Source organism: Capsicum annuum, chromosome 6, assembly GCF_002878395.1.
Source record: "Capsicum annuum cultivar UCD-10X-F1 chromosome 6, UCD10Xv1.1, whole genome shotgun sequence".
Taxonomy (NCBI): Eukaryota; Viridiplantae; Streptophyta; class Magnoliopsida; order Solanales; family Solanaceae; genus Capsicum; species Capsicum annuum.
Genome location: NC_061116.1, coordinates 1,092,348 through 1,114,742, shown reverse-complemented (window position 1 = coordinate 1,114,742; position 22,395 = coordinate 1,092,348). Strand labels below are relative to the sequence as shown.

General features: G+C 37.6%; 1 protein-coding gene across 4 annotated transcripts; it reads right to left on the bottom strand.

Annotated features, from left to right (window-relative positions):
- Positions 1-585: 585 nt before the first annotated feature.
- Positions 586-18,384, bottom strand: LOC107873712 (mediator of RNA polymerase II transcription subunit 33A). Of its 4 annotated transcripts, none has more exons than XM_016720648.2 (12): positions 17,726-18,384; positions 10,953-11,063; positions 9,367-9,714; positions 8,859-9,178; positions 8,692-8,783; positions 8,007-8,343; positions 7,192-7,402; positions 5,535-5,649; positions 4,288-4,449; positions 3,068-3,725; positions 2,430-2,636; positions 586-1,935 (listed from the first exon to the last, which is right to left on the bottom strand). In XM_016720648.2, exons 1-12 carry the CDS (start codon positions 18,001-18,003, stop codon positions 785-787), a joined length of 3,990 nt encoding a protein of 1,329 aa, XP_016576134.1. In that variant the 5' UTR covers positions 18,004-18,384; the 3' UTR covers positions 586-784. The 4 variants fall into 4 exon arrangements, with proteins under 4 accessions (XP_016576134.1, XP_047269347.1, XP_047269346.1 ...); XM_047413391.1 differs by having other exon boundaries at positions 17,773-17,904; XM_047413390.1 differs by lacking the exon at positions 17,726-18,384 and adding an exon at positions 14,334-17,702.
- Between the last annotated feature and the right edge of the window lie 4,011 nt (positions 18,385-22,395).

Below are 22,395 nucleotides of genomic sequence, written 5' to 3'. Positions count from 1 at the left end.
AAACACACAGGCCTTACCCCTACCTTGAGAAGGTCGAAAGGTTGTTTCCAATAGATCATCGACTAAACAAAAACACAGGCCTTACCCCTACCTTGAGAAGGTCGAGAGGTTGTTTTCAATAGACCATCGGCTAAGCAAACACACAGGCCTTACCCCTACCTTGAGAAGGTCGAGAGGTTGTTTCCAATAGACCATCGACCAAACAAAAACACAGGCCTTACCCCTACCTTGATAAGATCGAGAGGTTGTTTCCAATAGGCCATCGGCTAAACAAACACACAAACCTTACCCCTACCTTGGGAAGGTCGAGAGGTTGTTTCCAATAGACTATCGGCTAAACAAACAATGAAAAGGAGGCCATCACCAAAGAAGATACCAAGAAAAGATTGAACTCACACTGAAGATTGAAATAGTTAAAATGAACTAAACAAAGAAACTCACCTAGCATAGTTCCTGTTAGGACATTGGCAAATATCTTCTTCGCTCGAGCTTCAGATTGGTTATGCTTTGCACATCAGCAAAGTTGACAGCTATCTTTAGAACTCAAAAAATAAAGAGAAAAGTAGAAAATAATGAGTAAGATAATCATAATCAAAACTCAACTGATCAAAAGAAGGTTGCTAACTGATTCCATAACGCGTCACGAAACACGTCAAAACTGCAGAAGTACCTGCAGGGTTCCAAAACTTCTATATCTGTCCTCTAACATTTACACACTAAAAAAATTGTATAAAGTTACTGATCTAAGAGGATGTGGTTGCATTCACCAGTCCTCCTTGAGTGCTCATCTAGCAAAGCTCAAGCCCCCTTCTAGAATCATTTCAGCAGCAGTACCCATAGCACCAACACCACTATTTTCCAAAAGTGCCAAAGCTAATGCTTCTTCATCCCACCGTTTCAATCCCTTGCTTAGCCTCTTCAAAACTTCAAGATCCACCTCCAAGAGCCATCTTGGTGCACATCCCAGTATCAAGCTTATGAATCCTGACACGTATGCTCTCCATGTAGCCTTGTTACAACCAAGTGATATTTTGCCATCTAGTGCACTTGCAAGAAATTCCATGTGTGCTCCAAGAATACTTGGACGCCATTTGGACGTGGATGATAATGAATCCACCCCCCAAACAAATGTTCCAGATATCACCGCCAAGTGTGCAAGGGAATAACCCCTTAGCCTTGCAACCATTCCTTCTGAGATCCCACCATTGGGCTCTGACCCATGTGCTGATATAAACCAAGATGGCAATGTTTCTTTTAGCAAAGATTGGACTAAACTTAAACCACCTGTAATCCAAATTAATGAAGCACCCAAGGAAGATGCAAGCTTGGCACGTTTCATTGCTGCAGCTAGGGAGACCTGACAAGATGCAGGGAATCCACTAGAGCTTATCTCGCTTCTGGTTTTCTTGAGTTTCTCCAATTCCCTAGCAGTGACTCCATTATCAGCAATATTTCTGACAAAATGCATCAAAAGGGAGACGATCTCTTCCGCCATAGACATGACATTTTTGACAGCTCTATGAACACGCAAGTAGAGTATACCAGGGGCAACAGCTGACATGCCACCAGAAAAATGCGAACCAAATCCATGACCAAGAAGTGAACCAACCCTACCATTGCTTTCTGTAGAAGATGTATCTAGACCTAGTGTAGCAGTAAAGCAGGCCCGAAGAAGTTGAACCACTGCATCCCTACTGTGGTGGAAAACAGTCCGGGATGCAGAGAAAACAAGAAAGTCACTCCAGCGTCTAACCTTTTGAGCCCATAGGGAAGCCATAACAGGCATACATGGCCAAGGACAACTTGTAGCCAGGTTACTCACTGCTGCCCCTATGAAGTTCAGAAAGCGGTCAGTATCTCTATCAAGTTTATATGTAATGGTGAGGCTCACAAGGATCGCCAGGGGCAAAGGAAGAACAGCTGGAGAACTTCCACCTACAAACACATATCATTAGCTAAACATGGAGATAAACGACTAAGTAGTTCAATTCTCTGTAACTACTTCCTCCTAGACATAGATGTATTAGATAGATATGGTAGTCCAGGTCTGCCACATGGCAAGGCAGGATGTTTGTTTAAAAAAAAACTGATGCATCAATGTTAGATCAACAGACACAGCTATTTAAATAAGGCAATATAATTCAATATTTCAAGAATGGAGGTTAAGGATTTAATCCCCCAAAACCCAATTTCAATGCCATGACAAAAGGAATGGAAAAAGAAGGGGGGGGGGGGATTAGGTTCACGTTCAGTCTACTACTGTGATTCCTCACCATTCCTTTGAGAAATTCACAAGGGGTGATCAACTTGTCACTGTGGTAACTTAGCCCATAGGTTACAAGAGAAGAGGAGGGGAAGTATGTCTCCTATATCATAGTTCCTCGTCTTAAAAGAAACAGGTGATCAGATGAAATCAGATGAGTGCACACCTACAGAGAGACTTGGGACATCAACACCAGTGGCAGCTAGGATTTTCTTAATTTGTTGTTCCACTGTTGCTAAATTTGCAGCAGGACTTGGCCAATCAGTTCCATTCATAGAAGCAGGGTTCCAGATACCCCGTGACACTTCAGCTGAAAAGTAACTTGTGATTGTTGCCAAAGATGCAGGAAGAAAGTCAGCTAGATCCTTAAGACCTGAGATGGAGAAAGTGCAATGCTCAATATAGTACTCATAGAAAAAAAATAACACAACATCAGCTAGGAGATAAGTTCAGTGTGCCATGTGAATTTTACTCCGGTTTCCATCTCCTTTCACTGTGCTGCATGTGAGTTCGTGGTGAATTGATAGGGTCCATCAAGTGGTGGGAATGTGTAGAAAGGGGACAATATATATCACATCAACACTCCTCTCTCATCAAAAGGAAGTTCAAGACTTAACTCTTTTCTTGGGTGGGTGGTTAGCATTCAGGCATTGAGCGATGTGCCTCGTAGGCCGTAGATCTGGAAACTGGCTTAAGTATTTCATCTCTGTGTGTGTGCGTGTGTTCTCAAAGTGTATACCATTTTCAGAAAGCATAACGATTATTCTTGAAGCCTAAGTGTAGATGTTATGTCAAATGACTAACCTGTGGCTAGCTCACGTGGTGACAAGGCCCCATGAGCACAGGCTGTGAGAGCAGCGTTAAGCACAAAAGGAACAGCTTCCAAAATATCCCATGCAGGCAACTTAAGATGAGGAGATATCTCTTCATTTCCAGATCCAGATGAGTTACTGCCACTTGAAGTTGGAGGTTTAAGGGACTGACCAGCTTTATTTATTTTTCGGAACATGAAGTTCAGCAGTGCTTCAACTATCTGATGAACAGGACTTCCAGGGACGAGACCTGAGAGAGGTGATGCAATACATGCTTGATGTTGCCGGTACCAATATTTTAGTTTCGGGAAAGAATCCATGACTATGGGCTCTCTAGGTAGTTGACTGAGAACTCTAGACAATTGATTGCTTTTGCTTTGATCTTTCAGCAAATCTTCAGAGAATACCAACTGGGAGTTGCGAACCAACAATAGGAATTCAGGAGTTAGATGAGATCCCATAGGAACATCTCTTGTGAGATGCTCAAGCGGTGGCTGATCAAACCTAAACAATGTCAGCAGAAGTGTGAATGCATTCGAGAAAACGGCATGTGAAGTGATTTCTTCTGACATTAGAGTCCATGACACATTGGGTGGACAAGAACCGAAAGCTTCACAAATTGGGATCAATGCACCAACAAGCTGTGGAACCTGAAAGAAATTTAAGTACAGCATTAGCACAAGGTTGGTTTCTCCATCTCTATCTTAAGCTCAGTTGCTACTCAGCGTACTTTTTTCAAAACCTATTTTCAACAGAATTTAGTTCTTCAAATCCTTGTTCAGGTATCAATTGCCTATAGACCTAGATTAAGTACATTAAAGAGGCAAGGATCAAGATTTAACGGGAAGATACTTTTAACAGCCATTGCCGGCCCAGCCTCAATAAGAAACAAGAAATGCTAGCAATATGTCCAGGCTTTGGAGTGAGTGTAGTTTCCAACATGCTGTATAGGTCTTCCATATACAGATTCCAAGATGTAGAACATGAAATAACTAATGGATATGTTTGAATTTATTAGTTAAACCAACAATATATGTTGAAATTGTGCACAGAGGACAAATTGCTTCTGAGCATCTGTCAACCAGAGAGGATCAGTAGTGCAATTATATGCCAGTATCTGATTTGTGTCTACGTGATTTTCACCTACACTAACATATGAATGACATCAAAAATAATTGAGAACAATAAAAGTGCAGCTGAAGAATTACCTACCAATCCATGCAAAGAGAATATCTGGATACAGTCGACAGATGATATACCAACAAGAAGAACATTCAGAAATGGAGCGTAGCCAATCAAATGGCTATCAGTTCCACAATAATCTGAAGGAACACAAGGTGAAAGCAGCCTAATGATGAATAGAATTGTATGTTCCTGCAAGCACGTAGATGAAAATACAGAGGAAATGAGTGTGCAAGACAAGCATGTATATCAGTAGATGAAATATAGTGGAAATGAGTGTGCAAGAAAAGAAATGAAACATACAAGCTAACAGTTTCGAACTTGAGAATGACTTTAGGAAACAAGTTTTTAACAGGGTACCTTCATCTGAATTTATTCACAAAGAAAAAACAAATATACTATAGATATATGGAAAATGATCCCATCGATGAGAAGAAGAGAATATTGTGTAGTTTTCAGATCCAAATAAGTTTCAGCAGTCCTGTTTGCAGCGAGAGCTTCTCAAAAGGAAACCATTTTTTAGAACGTCTAAAAGTAGGCTTCCTCAGAAACAGATATTACTTCGTCTCAATAGAAGATGTTGCTTTGTTCTCTTCTACAATCTTCATCACCTACCATTCACCTCTACCAGCAAAACACTTAATCACTACTACTCCTTTCTTCTATATCTCCCTATTAACAAATCTTACGAGCCACTAGAAGTGGGCAGTCTGCTTTATCTAATCCGGCTCTTGTACAGAATACACAACAGGTATACTCTCTCCCAGTCACACACCCCACCCCCATGAGACAATATGGAGATCAAGGCCTTCATTCAGCCTCTTCATTATCATTTATGAGATTAGTTATGGTGATTGGTGGACAGGTGAGTGTTCTTCTGCTCCCACCTTTGTTACAATCTTTTATTTTTAACCATATCAGGGGGTTGCGGATCCAACCCATCCGGTGGTGCAGCCTTGTTTACTAATTACATTATACACTAGGCAATGATTGTTTTTCTTCTTTATTCATTTAGTTAGGGCGTTATTTCCTCTGCACTATAACCGTATTGTTTAGGAGGACACTAGTGCTACGGTCATGAAAATTTCACTTCTTGACATGGGTTAATGGGAGAGTAGTACATGAAAGGGAAACAAGAAAACAAGGTTTATTTGAAAAATTTCAAGCAAAAATGCAGGCTCTCAAAGAGGTTTCCCGGAGCTAAAGATAGTGTTGAGGTTTTACTGCTACTATAGTACAAAATACTAGTTTAATAACAGGGAGATCACAAGTGTTACCTGTATATTCCAACCACGAGCAAGGGAGGCCCCACAGAGAATAGTAGCGGCAGAAATTTTGTCTTCAGCTGGACCATTGACAGCAATCTCATATATTTTCTCTATTTCTGCTAAGCTTCCATCAAGTCCATGAGCTTAAATTCAGTGGTCATACAACATAAATATACCAAGAAAGAGCATTTGATATGCCCATGCTTCAAAAGAGAACGATTTTCAACTGAAGACCAGGCTGTAGCTAAGAGAAACTAGGGAAAACAATTCTACTTAATAATAAAACTGCAATTCCCGATATATGACCACCGACATGCATATCCTCAACAATTTAAATGATAAATAGAAATCCAACTGGTTGATCTATCCTTAAACCTGCTTCAAAGCCCCAGAAGTTGCAGGTTCAAAAGCTTAGCCACTGGGACATTTGTTAAAGGTCAGCTTCTCTTTCAATTGGAGAGCCACCAAATGTGAATACTTACAATCTGCAGATGTTTTCTTAAGGAAAAACTATAAACTCCTTGTTTTCTAGTTATAAACTGTATTTTATGATATATCTTTAAACTCTGAACATGTTTGAGAACTCCAAATATGATCTTAAAAGCAATCACATTAAGCAGTGGCATGGGATATAATTACTGCTTAAATCTACAGAGGCTCTTTTAAGAAGCATGCCATTTTCCAGCTACAAATTGTTGTATGATGCCCTCAATGAAGTTAGCTTATAAATAAAAATAATATTTAAAATTAAATATAGAAAGTTTTCATTCAACAAAGTACTCTTGTAGACGTCCCTTCAAATAATACAAAAAGAATATAGGAAAGTTAATGAAATTATTTATTTTTCTCTCTTTTATCTTTTCTTTTCTTAAAAATGCATGATAAGAAATGGTATATTTATAAGCTTCTCTAAATTTAATTTATCTTTTAATGAATTTATATTGTAATTTCTTAAAATGTGTATAGAGCTTTGCTATTTCATATTTAACCTGGAGGGAGGTGATCAGGCATGACATGGAGCAGCTTCAGCTTACTGAGGACATGACCCTAGATAGGAAGGTGTGGAGGTCGCGGATATGGGTAGAAGGTTAGTGTGAGTGTGTGGGTTGTAGCAGGAAGTCAGGAGAGATCTTGTGTAGCCGGGTTCGTAACCCTAGGACTGTGTACGTAGGTGTCGTTGGTATGTGAGGGTATGTTGTTACTAGGTGGGGGGCCTATTTCTTATTTCTTAGTTCCTATTTACTTATTTAGTGTTGCCTTTATTTCTCGTATTTTTGTTTTTTCTCTGGTTTCATTTCTATTATTTCTTATTCTTGTTTTTTCCATTGTGTCATCCTTCCTCCTTGTTTATTATTCTTTATCTTGAGCCGGGGGTCTATCAGAAACAGCCTCTCTACTTCTTCGGAGGTAGCGGTATGGACTGCATACATCTTACCCTCCCCACCTCCCCAGACCCCACTTTGTGGGAATACACTGGGTTGTTGTTGTTGTTGTAACTCTGATATGTATGAAAACTCCTAATTTGAAATTAAAAACGGCCACATTAAGCAGTGGCACTGGGGAATGACCACTACTGCATGGACCAACTAACCTTGGCAGATGATGGCATGACGTGAGCAAACCCAAAATAAAGAAAAAAATTTCTTACTGTCAACATATGTCATACCTTGAAGCAGGTGTTGAAACCAATACACTGACCATTGGGGGAGTTAGGAGAGACCCCTTCATCAATGATGACCAGCTTGGCGATGGGCCTGACATGTTACGAGGCACTTGATTGCATTGACCTTTTACGTATCCCGGCCATAAATAAGCAGATGTATCCAAAATGTTTCTAGCAATGCAAGCCTCAACAATAAGGTGCCACAAGTTCCCAGCTATAAATAATTACAAATGATTAGCATACACTACCGGTACAAAATATCTATGCATATAAGAGTTAATTTCGGATCGAGAAAAAAGGACCAAATAGACTTGTCTATGAGCCACCTTGAAGCTTTTTGTTTTTTGCCACTGCTTGTTTTGTACATTAGATGGAAATTTGGTGCAACTAACTAATCAATCGTTTTTGCCTATTGTAAAGAAGTTTTTGACCTAGTCCCCCTTCTTCATAATCTCCTTGCAGCGATAAAAATTTTGGCTCAGTTCAACCCCCAATAATAATAATAATAATAAGAGATGCACTAGATGGATTAGATTTTTCCAACATATAGTCTGAAAGCAATCTGCCCAAAAAAATTAAAACTAAACAAAGGCGAGGGTGAAGGGTGAAGGGTGAAGGTGTAGCTGAGAGAGGTAAAAACATTCTCAAAAAGGTCACCAACCACATGGTGCGGTTGTGGGAACAAAGAGAAAGCAAATATGTGTGGGAACAAAGAGGAAGCAAATCTCAAACTTAGTCAAATTGAAAAGACTACAAGATAGGATCCAGGCAGCAACTGATAAAGGCTGACACAGCACAGTGAAATCTACTGGACTCACCGCAATTGACAGGTATGTCATTCAATCTCATCCCATCAAAATATTCATTGCCCCCACTTATCCCTGAGAGGAACATCATTGCTTTCAAAGTAGCTTGGTTTGCCAAAGGAATTGCAGGCAATGGTGGGTTCAACAAGCCTTCATAATCATACAGTTGCTGTAAGCTAGAAACCAAGGCCTGACGACGTTCTCCTGTGGCCTCTGTTCTTTGATCACTGGAGCAGCCTTCATTTTCTCCTTCTTTAATAATGTTGGTAATTGCTAGCGGTGTAATAGACAACAATAAGCATAAGCAAGTATCAAGACGAGGTACTGGTCCCTCACTGGGATCCCTTTCCTATATTCACCAAAAGCAGTTATTTAGTATATTTTCAATATCGACAATGAAGCTAGCATTAAATTTTACCAGCTAAAATACTTAACTACAGTTTCAAATCTGATAAAAAGTTTCATTTAACCTTCTATACAAAGGAAGAAGGAAACCCTATAGTTAGTCCTTAACTAATAAATTAGATTGGTGTACAGAAGTTTGAAACTAGCAGGCATTTATGAGAAAAATCATGTTAAGAAAGAAGACCTAGAGCTGAAGATGGAAATGGCGGGACGAATAGAAAGAATATTTTTTCTGTCATCTAGCAACCTGGATAAAGCTGATGAAAGAAGGGAATTCTTCATTGATTCTTACTCTATTAACAAGCCTTAGGGCTGAAATCCACAATCCAAAAAATGTGTTCCTCCACGAAGTAAAGTTAACTGCCTGCAGAGCCTTTACCAGACCTGCGTGATAACTCCAGTTTGGCAGGTCAGAACAGGGTATATTGAATAACTTAGACCATTGACTACAGTATTTACCTGCAAGGGTGTCAGCAGCACTTGTAGCTGCCACCTGTGTCCCATCCATGGTATCTTCTAGAAAGAGATCAATGGGTAGCCAGAGAACTGATGCACTAGCATCATCACCACGACTAGCAGAAAACACAAGTGATCCAGACGCCATAACAGCATGAAGAAATTTCCGTGAGCTTGTTATGCATTCTCTGGAGCGGACTCCACGGTTTTTGGATATCAACAGTATCAAAGCCTCAGGACAAATAATCTTAGAGTTTCTTAGAGCTGACGAGTTTGACACTAGAAGTTGTAAGTGCTGCATGAAAGAATCCCAATGTGTGGGCCTAAAGAAAGAAATTAATGCATGTTTAGCTGCCAATAACATCCCTTAGGCTAGCATAGTGAGCATTTTGTTTAAGCACTACTTCTCTTTTCATAGCTCAACAGAACTGTGAGAAACAAAGCATTAGTAATAGACATGTTGATATTTGATGCAGCACAGGACTTAATGAAGGAAGCACTGTAATCTTACATGTTCCTACGTGCCAAGTAAAGAATCATGGATGTCAGTTTGTCCCCAAAAAGTTCGCCAATTATTTCAATAGCCAGTACAGTGTTCATTCTACATAATCCTTCACGATGTTCAACTCTTTTCCCAGCCAAATCATCACGATTGCTGATTTCCATTTCTTGAGTTGCAACTGGCCACATAGATTTCTTTTCAACAGTCAGTGCCAGCAATCCCTCATCATCAAGAGAGGCATCAAGTAACTGCCATACAACCGTGAAAACATATTCAATGACATGCTTTCCACTTTCAGATCCCTGGAGTTCAAATATCTGGGAAAGATGAAGAGTATGATTTATCGATTCCATAATCCTGCAATAGAACCTCCAAACATGTTAACTCTTCTATTGAACTTCATCCACAAAAAATTAAACGAGCTTCAAAACAATGATCAATTTGGGAAATTTGAATCAATCATGAATACTTTTTTGAATTTTTTTTTATTTTTTTTTGAGAAGGAAATCAATCATGAATATTAGTATTAGTTTTCATCCACATGGACATCTGTTTACCTCCATGAAATATAGGAGGACAAACATCACCGGACCATGCAATGAAAGAATATCTCCAAGAAATTTCACTTGAGATAGAATTTGCACGACAGATTGAGGCATAAATTTACAGGACCTCACTCTGAAAGAAAAATAGAAGATACAGAAAACCAGAAAAGGAACAAAATCTCCGTTGACAAAAAGAGACTACTGGCAAAAAAGAGTTATGCCAAATTAGTACTTTAATAGAAACGTAGATAATACTCTACGACACATCATAGACTGTGCTGTTACAATTTGAAGATTCAATGAGTGTCCAAGGAATTAGTAAACACTGAAGACATGAGCCATCGTGTCCAAAAAAATTCAAACTGTTATGAACACCTTAGCAGAAGAAGCCCAGTCAACTAACACAGTCAGCAGCCAGGTTATGGATTTTCAGGAGAAGGAAATTGTAAGGATAAGCATGAGAATGTGCAAACTTCCAACAACGATCTTGTTTGGAAGCCTGGACAAGGAGTGCGTGAAAAGTGAAGAAGAATCTGGAAGAAACAAGACCTAGCTATGAATATGAAGTAGTGGTAGAAAATGCAGTATGCTCAGTTTCTCTTTTACTGTTTCGTTGATTCTATATTTCCTTTGTAATCCAGTCGAGTGGTGAAATCCAATCTATCAGTTCATTTCCACTTTATTGTGTTGAGTTGGAATAGTAAAACATTACACAACCTCCATTTTTAGTTTTTGGGACATTATATAGTACTTGATAGTAGGACCAAAGAAGAGACCTTACCCATATAGACCCTTGGCTCAAGCGAAAAATAGTCCAAAGCAGCCCCAAAACAAAGGTAATAGAAGTACAAGAAATGGCAGAGAGGATAGTAACAAAAACTAAACAGAAGATAGTAACAGGATATTAATTGCAACAAAATAATATGATAGTCTAAGTAAAAAGAAAAGACAGTAACAGTTAAAGCACCTAACAAAAGAAAAAAGTTGTTCTTATGGATCAAACTAAAGAGAATACAAGAAAATGACTTGAAATAGGAGAATGAAACGTACTTCCGATAATTTGGACCATTAACTAGAGATGGTAATGAAAAAGCATATCTTTTTAGAAGTTCCATATACAGCCTGTATCCCATTGGATAGCTCCTTCGAGCAGGAATTACTCTGTAATACACAAGTAGAGATAAAGTACATGCAATAAAATAGACTCAATAAATACCATAACAAACATACCCAGTGTAATCCCACAAGTGGGGTCTGGGGAGGGTAGTGTGTACCCACACTTTTACCCCTACCTCAGAGGTAGAGAGAGACATTGTTTCCAATAGACCCTCGGCTCAAGGAAGAACAATCTAGAAAAAGAAGTAACAGAAGTACAAGAAACAGTAGATAATAACAAAAATAGCTGATAGTAATAGTAACTATTATTGTAACAGAACAGAAACTACAACAAAACAATACAATAATCAAGGCACAAGGAACAACAGATATAGTCAAGTCCCAATGCCAGCACCCAACAACAACAACAACATATCCTGTGTACCCACAAGTAGGTTCTGGAGGTGTACAATGTAGGTTGACCTTCCCTGTAACTTGGGAGGTATAACTTGGGAGGTAGAGAGACAATTTCTGATAAACTTAATAAATCAATCAATTAATTATGACTCAAATGCCCCAATAATGGATATTCTGCTCTATTCAAATCCATTTCAAATTGGTGATCAAACTTTTTAAAAAACAAATTTAGGCCAGCCATCAACCTAATGCAATTTTCCTTTTTTACCCTCTTTGTGGGAGTACACTGGGTATGTTGTTGTTGTTGTTATTCAAGACGGAATCAAAAAGAAGAAAAAAAGGTCGAGCACTCAAGGGTGTGGCCTCGTGATGAATGTAGGTGGAAATCCTGAGGGCTAAAGTTCAAATCCCAGCATAGAAAAAAAAACACCTGGTGATTTTTCACATCTATCCCTGTCTTAGCCTTGGTGGACAGAGTTACATAATGTGGTGATTGGATTTACACCAATGGAAACCATAAAATTCATACACAATAGAAGGATATTAATAGAGTTTTTTAAATAGTGAAAGGAGTTCCTTTTCCATCCTAACTCATTCATCGGTACTAATCATTGATACTATAGAAGTCATTTTCTTTCATTTATGCCAGGCTGCCAGCTCATGATCTAACGAGTTGCACATAACCCTAGTACATGTTCCTCAATGCGACCGGTAGCAGGTACCCTATGGATATGGATTTAGTCGAGGTTTGAGAAAGTTGGCTCGGACACCACGCTTTTAGAAAAAAGTGACAGCTCAGTTCACTAAAGCTCCCACTATGCACGGGATTCGAGGAAGTACATGACCACAAGTGTTTATTGTACACAGCCTTTCCCTGCATTTTTTCAAGAGACTTGAATCTACGACTTCCTGATCACGTGGCACAACTTTACCAGTTACATTACGACGAAATCAATTCCTTGAAAATAAAAGCTACAAAAATTGAACGAAAAGAAAAATGACCTAGTGAAGAGAAAGGTGTGAACGAACAAAGTAGGCCGTCAAAGCTTTCTCAAAAAGTTTCCAAGCATTAGGAACATTATTAGACCAACAAATATGAGATACCAGAATTTCTCCGATGTCGATCGGCGGCAGAGTGATTCTGACGGAGTTGAGGGTTGAGGAAAGTTGCATAGTCCATATTAATGGATCGGTGTTTCTTTCCTGGGCTAATTTCGTTAGCTCCTTCACTCTGTCCCATTGACTTGAGTGCACGGTTTCCGTTTCCATAGCTTCTCCGGAGGAAACTAGATTCTGATATCCCATAGATGTGGATTTAGTTGAGGGGCACGAAAGCTAGCCCAAACACCACAGTTATCGAAACAAAAATCGGTACACTAAAGCTACTACTATGCATGGGGTTCGAGGAAGGACAGAATCACAAGTGCCTAAAGGCAGCTCGATGCACTAAAGCTTTCACTATGCACGGGATTCAGGAAAAGGCAAGACTAGAAGTGTCTATTGTACACAACCTTACCTTGCATTTCTGCAAGAGACTTCAACCTGTGACCTCCTGATCACATGACAACAACTTTACCGTAAAATAAAAGCAACAATAATTGAAAGGAAAGAGAATGACCTAGTGGAGAGAAGGGCGAAAATGAACAACGAGGAACAATTCTAACTGTCAAAGCTTTTTCTACAAGTTTCCAAGCATTAGGAACATTATTAGACAAACAAATTTGAGATACCATAATTTATCCGACTTCGATCAATGGCAAAGAGTTTCCGACGGAACTGGGGTTCAAGAAAGTTGCATAGTCCATATTAATGGATCTATGTTTCTTTCCTGAACCAATTTTGTTACATAAAAGTGGGACTATTCGTCATTACTTAATAATGAAACTTAATGATACGATACAATAAAATTTAAGTAACAATAAAAAAAAATGGCATTTGAACTAACAACATAATACAATACCATAGGTAGCAACCATCCAAACACACCATAAAGCTCCCACTATGCGTGGGATTCAAGGAAGGACCAGACAACAAGTGTCTATTGTACATAGCCTTACCCTGCATTTCTGCAAGAGACTTGAACTCGTGACCTCCTAATCACATGACAGCAACATAAAATGAGACTTTTCGTTGTTATCTAATGATGGAACTTAACAATATGGTACAATAAAATTTAAGTAACAATCAGAACAAAATTACATTACATAAAATAAAAGCTACAAAATTTGATAATTGTAAGGGGAAGAAAAATGACCTAGCGGAGAAAAGGGCGAGAACGAACAAAGGAGGAATGATTCTAACCGTCAAAACTTTCTCTTAAAGTTTCCAAGCATTGGGAACATTATTACACCAACAAATATGAGATACCAAAATTTCTCCGACTTCGATCAACGTTAAAGAGATTCCGCCGGAATTGAGGGTCAAGAAAAGTTGCACAGTCCATATTAACGGATCGTTGTTCCTTTCCTGAGCTAGTTTCATTAGCTCTTCATTCTGTGGTATGGAATTGAGTTCACGGTCACCATTTCCACAGCTTTGCCGATTGGGAAATTGGACTCCGACAGGTTTTCAAGATGGAAAAATTGGGTCCCGACAGATTCTCCCACTATGCACGGGGTTCGAGGAAGTACAAGACCAAAAATGTCTATCGTACACAGCCTTACCCAGCATTTCTGCAAGAGACTTGAACCTATGACCTCCTGATCACATGACAGCAACTCTACGCAATTCTATACAAATAAAAGCTACAAAATTTGGATAAAAAATTACATGGCGACAACTTTACCACAGGCTTTAACACGTAACACTCTAATCACATGGCAACAACTTTACCAGTTAAATTATGAAGAAATCAATTCCATAAAAATAAAAGCAACAAAATTTGAAAAAAATAACAATTGTAAGGGAAAGAAATATGACCTAGTGGAGAGAAGGGCGAGAACGAACAAAGGAGGAACAATTCTAACCGTCAAAGCTTTCTCTAGAAGTTTCCAAGCATTAGGAACATTATTAAACCAAACAAATATGAGATACCAGAATTTCTCCGACTTCGATCAACGGCAAAGAGATTCCGACGGAACTGGGGGTTGAGGAAAGTTGCATAGTCCATATTAATGGATCCGTGTTTCTTTCCTGAACCAATTTTGTTATATAAAATGGGGCTTTTTGTCATTACTTAATCATGAAACTTAATGATATGATACAATATAACCTAAGTAACAATCATAAGAAACATGGCACAATCATGAAACTTAATGATATGATACAATATAACTTAAGTAACAATCATAAGAAACATGGCACAATCATGAAACTTAATGATATGATACAATAAAACCTAAGTAACAATCATAAGAAAAATGGCATTTAAACACAATACAATACCATAGGTAACAACCATCCAAACACACCATAAAGCTCCCACAATGCATGGGATTTAGGGAAGGACCGAATAACAAATGTCTATTGTACACAGCCTTACCCTGCATTTCTGCAGAAGACTTGAACTCGTGACCTCCTGATCACATGACAACAACATAAAATGAGACTTTTCGTCGTTATCTAATGATGGAACTTAACAATAAGGTACAGTAAAATTTAAGTAACAATCAAAAGATTCTATTACATAAAAATAAAAGCTACAAAATCTGATAAGTGTAAGGGGAAGAAAAATGACCTAGTGGAGAGAAGCGCGAGAACAAATAAAGGAGGAATGATTCTAACCGCCAAGGCTTTTTCTTAAAGTTTCCAGGCATTGGGAACATTATTACAGCAACAAATATGAGATATCAGGATTTCTCCGACTTCGATCGACGTTAAAGAGATTCCGCCGAAATTGATGGTTGAGGAAAGTTGCATAGTCCATATTAATGGATTGGTGTTCCTTTCCTGAGCTAATTTCGTTAGCTCTTCCACTATGTCGAATTGAATTGAGTTCATGGTCGTCATTTCCATAGCTTTGTCGATCGTAAAATTGAATTCCAACGGTTTTCCTGATTGAAAAATTGGATCCCGGCGGGTTCTCCCACAAGCATGGAGTTCGAGGAGGTACAAGACAAAAAATGCCTATCATAACACAGTCTTACCTTGCATTTCTACAAGAGACTTGAACCTGTGATCTCCTGATCACATGACTGCAACTCCAGTCAATTCCATACAAATAAAAGCTACAAAATTTGAAAAAAAAATTGACATGGCAACAACTTTACCACATGCTGAACACGTAACCTCCTGATCACATGACAACAACTTTACCAGGTAAAGTAAGACGAAATCGATTCCATAAAAATAAAAAGCAACAATTTTTTTAATAAAATAACAATTGTAAGGGGAAGAAAATTGACCTAGTGGAGAGATGGGCGAGAACAAACAAAGGAGGAATGATTCTAACCGCCAAAGCTTTCTCTTAAAGTTTCCAAGCATTGGGAACATTATTACACCAACAAATATTAGATACCAGAATTTCTCCGACTTCGATCGATGTTAAAGAGATTCCGCCGGAATTGAGGGATGATGGAAAGTTGCATAGTCCATTTAACGGATTGGTGTTCCTTTCTTGAGCTAATTTCATTAGCTCTTTCACTCTGTGGTATTGAATTGAGTTCACAGTCCCCATTTCCATAGATTTGCCAATCGAAAAATTAGATTCCAGCGGGTTTTCCCAGTCGAAAAATTAGATCTCAGCGGGTTCTCCCACTATGCATAGGGTTCAAGGAAGTACAAGACCGAAATGTCTATCGTACACAGTCTTACCCTGCATTTCTGCAAGAGACTTGCACCCGTGACCTCCTGATCACACGACAACAACTCTAATCAATTCCATACAAATAAAAGCTACAAAATTTGAAGAAAAAAAAATATGAAATGGCAACAACTTTACTCGAGCCTCCTCATCATATGGCAACAACTTTACCAGTTAATTTACGACGAAATCAATTCGATAAAAACAAAAAGCAACAAAATTTGAAAAAAAATAACAATTGTAAGGGAAAGAACAATGACCTAGTGAAGAGAAGAGCGAGAACGAACAAAGGAGGAACAATTCTAACCATCAAAGTTTTCTCTAAAAGTTTCCAAGCATTATGTACATTATTACATCAACAAATATGTGATACCAAAATTTCACCAACTTCGATCGACGTTAAAGAGATCCCGCCGGAATTGAGGGCTGAAGGAAAGTTGCATAGTCCATTTAATGGATCGGTGTTCCTTTCCTGAGCTAATTCTATTAGCTCTTTCACTCTGTCATATTGAATTGAGTTCACAGTCCCCATTTCCATAGCTTTGCCGATCGAAAAATTGGATTCCGGCAGGTTTTTGATCAAAAAATTGGATTCCGCGCTGGTTCTCCCACTATGCACAGGGTTCGAGGAAGTACAAGACTGAAATATCTATCGTACATAGCCTTACCCTGCATTTCTGCAAGAGACAAACCCGTGACCTCCTGACCTCCTGATCACATGAAAGGAACTCTAATCAATTCCATACAAATAAAAGCTACAAAATTTGAAAAAAAATATGAAATAGCAACAACTTTACTCGAGCCGCCTGATCACATGGCAACAACTTTACCAGTTAAATTACACGAAATCATTTCCATAAAAACAAAAAGCAACAAAATTTGAAAAAAACTAATAATTGCAAGGGAAAGAAAAAAGACCTAGTGGAGAGAAGGGCGAGAACGAACAAAGGAGGAACAAGTCTAACCATCAAAGCTTTCTTTAGAAGTTTCCAAGCATTGGGAACATTATTACACCAACAAATATGAGATACCAGAATCTCTCCGACTTTGATCGACGTTAAAGAGATTCCGATGGAATTGAGGGTTGAGGAATGTTGCATAGTAATGGATCGGTGTTCCTTTCCTGAGCTAATTTCATTAGCTCTTTCAGTCTGTCGTATTGAATTGAGTTCACGGTCATCATTTCCATAGCTTTGCTGATCGAAAAATTGGATTCCAACGGGTTTTCCCAATCAAAAAATTGAATCCCGACGGGTTCTCCCACTATGCACAGGGTTCGAGGAAGTACGAGACCAAAAATATCTATCGTACACAGCCTTACCCTGCATTTATACAAGAGACTTGCACCCGTGACATCCTAATCACACGACAACAACTCTATCGATTCCATACAAATAAAAGCTACAAAATTTGAAAAAAAAAATGAAATGGCAACAACTTTACACGAGCCTCCTGATCGCATGACAACAACTTTACCAGTTAAATTACGATGAATTCGATTCGATAAATATAAAAAGCAACAAAATTTGAAATAAAAAAAAACAACAATTGTAAGGGAAAGAAAAATGACCTAGTGGAGAGAAGAGCGAGAACGAACAAAGGAGGAACAATTCTAACCATCAAAGCTTTCTCTAAAAGTTTCCAAGCATTAGGTACATTATTACACCAACAAATATGTGATACCAGAATTTCACCGACTTCAATCGACGGCAAAGAGATTCCGGCGGAGCTGAGCATTGAAGAAAGCTGCATACTCCATATTAATGGATCAATGTTTCTCTCCTGAGCTAATTTCGTAAGCTCTTTCACTCTGTCGTATTGAATTGAGTTCACCGTCGCCGTTTCCATCGCTTCTCCGGTAGGAAAATTGAATTCCGGCGGGATTTCCAGGTGGAAAATTTGAAATCCGGTCGAAAAAATTGAATTCCGGTGGGATTTTACGGTCGGGAATTCTATTCCAGTGGGTTTTCCGGTCGAAAAAATGAATTTCGTCGGTTTTGTTGGTCGAAAATTTGAATTCCGGCGGTTTTTCAGGTCGTAAAATTGAATTCCAGTGGAATTTTACGGTCGGAAATTAGTTCTCCGGCGCATTTTACGGTCGGAATTTTAGGTTCCGGCTGTTAGTGGTTGGAAAATTGGATTCCGGGAGTTACGTCGGCGAATTTTAGAGCGGGGGGAATTTGTATTATTAAAAAACAGTAGGGATGGTGAAAATAAATTATACATTAAGTAAAAAACCTTAATTATATAGAACCTTAAAATCCTAATTTTTATTATATAATTATAAATAAAAATATAATTTTATTGGGTTATCGATTTAATTATTAACGAAAATATTGAAATAAAAAACTGAATTGATATATCAATAAAGGAAAAAAGGCAATTGATACACTAAAGCTCTTGCTATGCGCAGGATTTAGAAAAAGATCGGACCACGAGTATCTATTATACATAACAACTTTAATCGTATAGAACCTGTGACCTCCCAATTATATGCAAGCGACTTTACCGTAAAATGAAAGCAACAAAATTAGAAAATTAATAATAATTAAAGGGGAGGAGAAACGACCTGGTGGAGAGAAGGGCGAGAACGAACAAAGGAGGAGCAATTTTAGCGGTCAGAGCTCTCTCTAAAAGTTTCCAAGCATGAGGAACATTATTATACCAACAAATATGAGATACCAGAATTTCTTCGACTTCGATCGACGGCAAAGAGATTCCGACGGAGTTGAGCATTGAAGAAAGTTGCATAGTCCATATTAATGGATCGGTGTTTCTCTCCTGAGCTAATTCCACTAGCTCTTTCACTCTGTCCCATTGAATTGAGTTTGCAGTTGTCATTTCCATGGCTTCAATGATTGAAAATTTTAGGTTTCTGCCTGGTCGTGAATTTCGGTGAATTACGCCGGCAAGTTTGGATTCTGTAACAGTAGCTCAATGTAAGAATAACGGAAGAAAAGGAAAATAAGACAAAATTGAAACTAAATGAAAACATTCATTGATAATCAACAACTATTACACTTACGTTTTTGGATATTTATAAGGCGTCAACAATTTCTCAAGATAGACTAACATGTACTCTTTTCTAGAAACTGCTAAATTAAAAACCTAGATCAGCATAATGCATTTAATGGGCTAGTTTTTTTTTGCACTATCCAGCCCAACGACTTATCTTAACCAAAACCCACTTCTTTAATTGATTAAAAAATCTAAAGCCTCTGTTAAAGATTCTGTTAACATTGCAGATGGTGTTACTGGATGCTTCTGATCAATAGAACACGAAGAAGAAGATCAAAAAAAGATTATGATGAGCTTGATTAGAGGAAAGGTGATGATAAGCGCAGCTCGCTCGCTGTTTACTAAATGAGCCTTCACTGCCCGCCCGACCCCCTATCTTAGTTTCCTCAATTGTGTTTGTTTGTTCAAATGAATAGCGATAAGGACGCAATTTAACTGGATTGGATCCGAGAAGCAATTCAATAGCATGATCACATTTTCTACGTGGGGGGAGTCCCTTTGGTTTTTGGAATAGGGTATCATATCGGTTCACCAATAGTGTAACTTCAGCCTGGATCTGATCAACTGACCCATTCGAGACCAATATCAGACATAACTGTCTGACCCCTGTGGACCGTACTAGGGTCAATGGATCTGCATTCGAGTGTCCAAGCAATTGAATCAATCGACCCTCTTTAATGAAACAAATTCCCAAGGGTATCGCGGTGAGTACTGTAGGTGCTACTGTATCAATCCAATTCATACCCAATACAATATCACAACCTCCTACTTTGAGTAATTCAAAGTCAAGCAATGAATGAGTCCACGAAACTATGAGTAAACCCACTATTAATCAAAATAAGACACCTTCAAGAATACTCAATCACCCGTAACAAACTTTAGTCCCTTTCTTCTAACATCCACATATAATTTGTGTCGACTTTGGGCTGTTTCTAGCCGTTGTTGGATCACTTTAACCTTTTTCATAGCTTGATGAACAAGATCTGGCTCGAACATGACAGTTTTACCCACTTCAAACCATTCGATTGGTGATCTACACTTCCTTCCATACAAAGCTTCATATGGTGCAATTTTGATACTCGAATGATAGCTATTGTTGCAGACGAACTCGATGAGAGATAAATGATCATCCCAATTGTCTTTAAAGTCTATTACACAAGCTCGTGGCCCATTTTCAAGTGTTTGAATTGTATGTTCTGCTTGTCCATCTGTTTGAGGGTGAAAAGTTGTACTTAAATTCACTTGTCTTCCCAAATTTCTCTGAAAAGACTTCCAAAAACAACCTTTGTTTCTTGTCCCAACCCACTATTTGAACAATACACAGGGCTTTGTCATAGCTCATAATTGCATTCACAAATATTTCAGTCTCATAGGCTTCTTGATCCTCTTCTACTTCTAGATGCGAGTTTATACATCTTTCAATTGATCTAATCAATTAAATTCTCTCATGATGTTAATAGACATGTTATTACCAAATCATTGGCACACATCCTAGGAAAACAAAGCCCATGAAACTTTTCACCTATGATCCAACATGTAATTGTCAAACCAATTATTAACAAATGTAAATGTGGCTCTGTTGGATTTTTGTTTACAATATCCTCCTCTGTTGGATTTTTGTTTTTGTCTACTATTATTGCCAGAACCTAGCTCTGATACCAAGTGTAACAATAACTCATTGTAACAGTAATGTAAGAAAAGAAAAATAAGATAAAATAGAAATTAAAAGAAAATATTCCTTGATAATCAACAACTATCACACCTATGCTTTTGAATATTTATAAGACCATAACTTCTCAAGATAGACTAACATGTGTCCCTCTTCTAGAAACTATTGAATTAAAAATCTAGATAAGTATAATGCATTTAATGGGCTAGTTTTCTACACTATCTGTAGAAAAAATAATTTATTTATTTTAAAATAATTTATTGTGTATTTGAAAAAGGAAGAAAAGGAAAAAGAAAAAGAAAAAAAGAGTCATATTATTTTTTACTTGGAGAGAAAGGAAAAACATAAAATAAAAAAAGGAATGAGACAATCTTGTCCACTTGACAGTAGAAATGGCCGTTCATATGTTACTTGGAAACGAAAGAAATGTGTTCCAAATTCACAAGTTGCTAATAATTATTTCTTTTAACACTTTTAAAGTTCACCACCTCAACTCACAATATTCACTATAAATAGGCATTGTGTTCCTTAACATGCTGTAACCAATTTTTTCCTCTTTGCTTTAATTTTCAACTCCCTTAATTTTCTTTCATCCTGATTATATTATTATATAATTTATTAAAGAGTTTTATAATTTAGTTTAACTTATTGGTATTTGTATTAATAATTTTATTGATTCATGTCCCCTCTAATTAATTAGGAAAAACTTATTTAACTCAAAATATCCTTTAATTAATCAGGAAAGTTCTTCTTTAATCCTGGAGAAACATGCGAAAATAGTTTCTTAGGACTGTGCCTAGTATGACTCAAATATTTTATATGTTACTTAAAATATTATAATAATAATAATAATTATTATTATTATTATTATTATCATCTTTATTATTATTATTATTATTATTATTATTATTATTATTATTATTATTATTATTATCATTGAAACTTGTGATACTATTATACAAGAAATATTATTATTGTTGCAGTTTATTTATATTGAATTTCACAATTGTTATTGAGATTTATTATTGTTTCCCAACACTATCGAAGCCCAATTACCTATCTTCACCAAAGTTCACTTCTTTAACTGATTGAAAAAAATAACAGCAATTTCCTTGTAGAATGAAGTGAATTTTTCTGGTTCAAAAGAGTGGTGGGTATAGATATTAGGGGTAAAAAGGAAATTAGTGAAAATAAATAATATTTGAAATTTAGATATCAATCTATTTTTTTTATAATCGTGGCGTTCGAGTCAGTTTTTGCGTAACTCGATTAAATTTACGAGATACTTGTTACCTCCCACCAGCAATAAATATCAGGTAACTCTATCCATCATGACTAGGCTAGATGGGAATAATCACCAAGTAAAGAAATTTAGAAGTAGAGATAGGTCGAAAAAGTCTCGAGAGAAGTGACTAGACAAGACATGACTCACCTACAGTTGATCGAAGACATGACCTGAAATAAAAGAATATGAGGGTCGAGGATTAGGATAGAAGGTTAGCAAGTAGTCGAGTGTTGTCTAGTGCACTTATCAGTTCCTTTGGTTTAGAAAG

What these genes read in the sequence shown, in the direction of transcription:
- LOC107873712 (XM_016720648.2), bottom strand. Translation starts at nt 18,003, where the DNA reads ATGGAAACGGCGACGGTGAACTCAATTCAATACGACAGAGTGAAAGAG. An exon ending in CCCTAAGGCTTGTTAATAGA is followed by an intron (nt 8,344 to 8,691) that starts GTAAGAATCAAT and finishes TGGTGAATATAG; the next exon opens with GAAAGGGATCCCAGTGAGGG. An exon ending in TGACATACCTGTCAATTGCG is followed by an intron (nt 7,403 to 8,006) that starts GTGAGTCCAGTA and finishes AATTATTTATAG; the next exon opens with CTGGGAACTTGTGGCACCTT.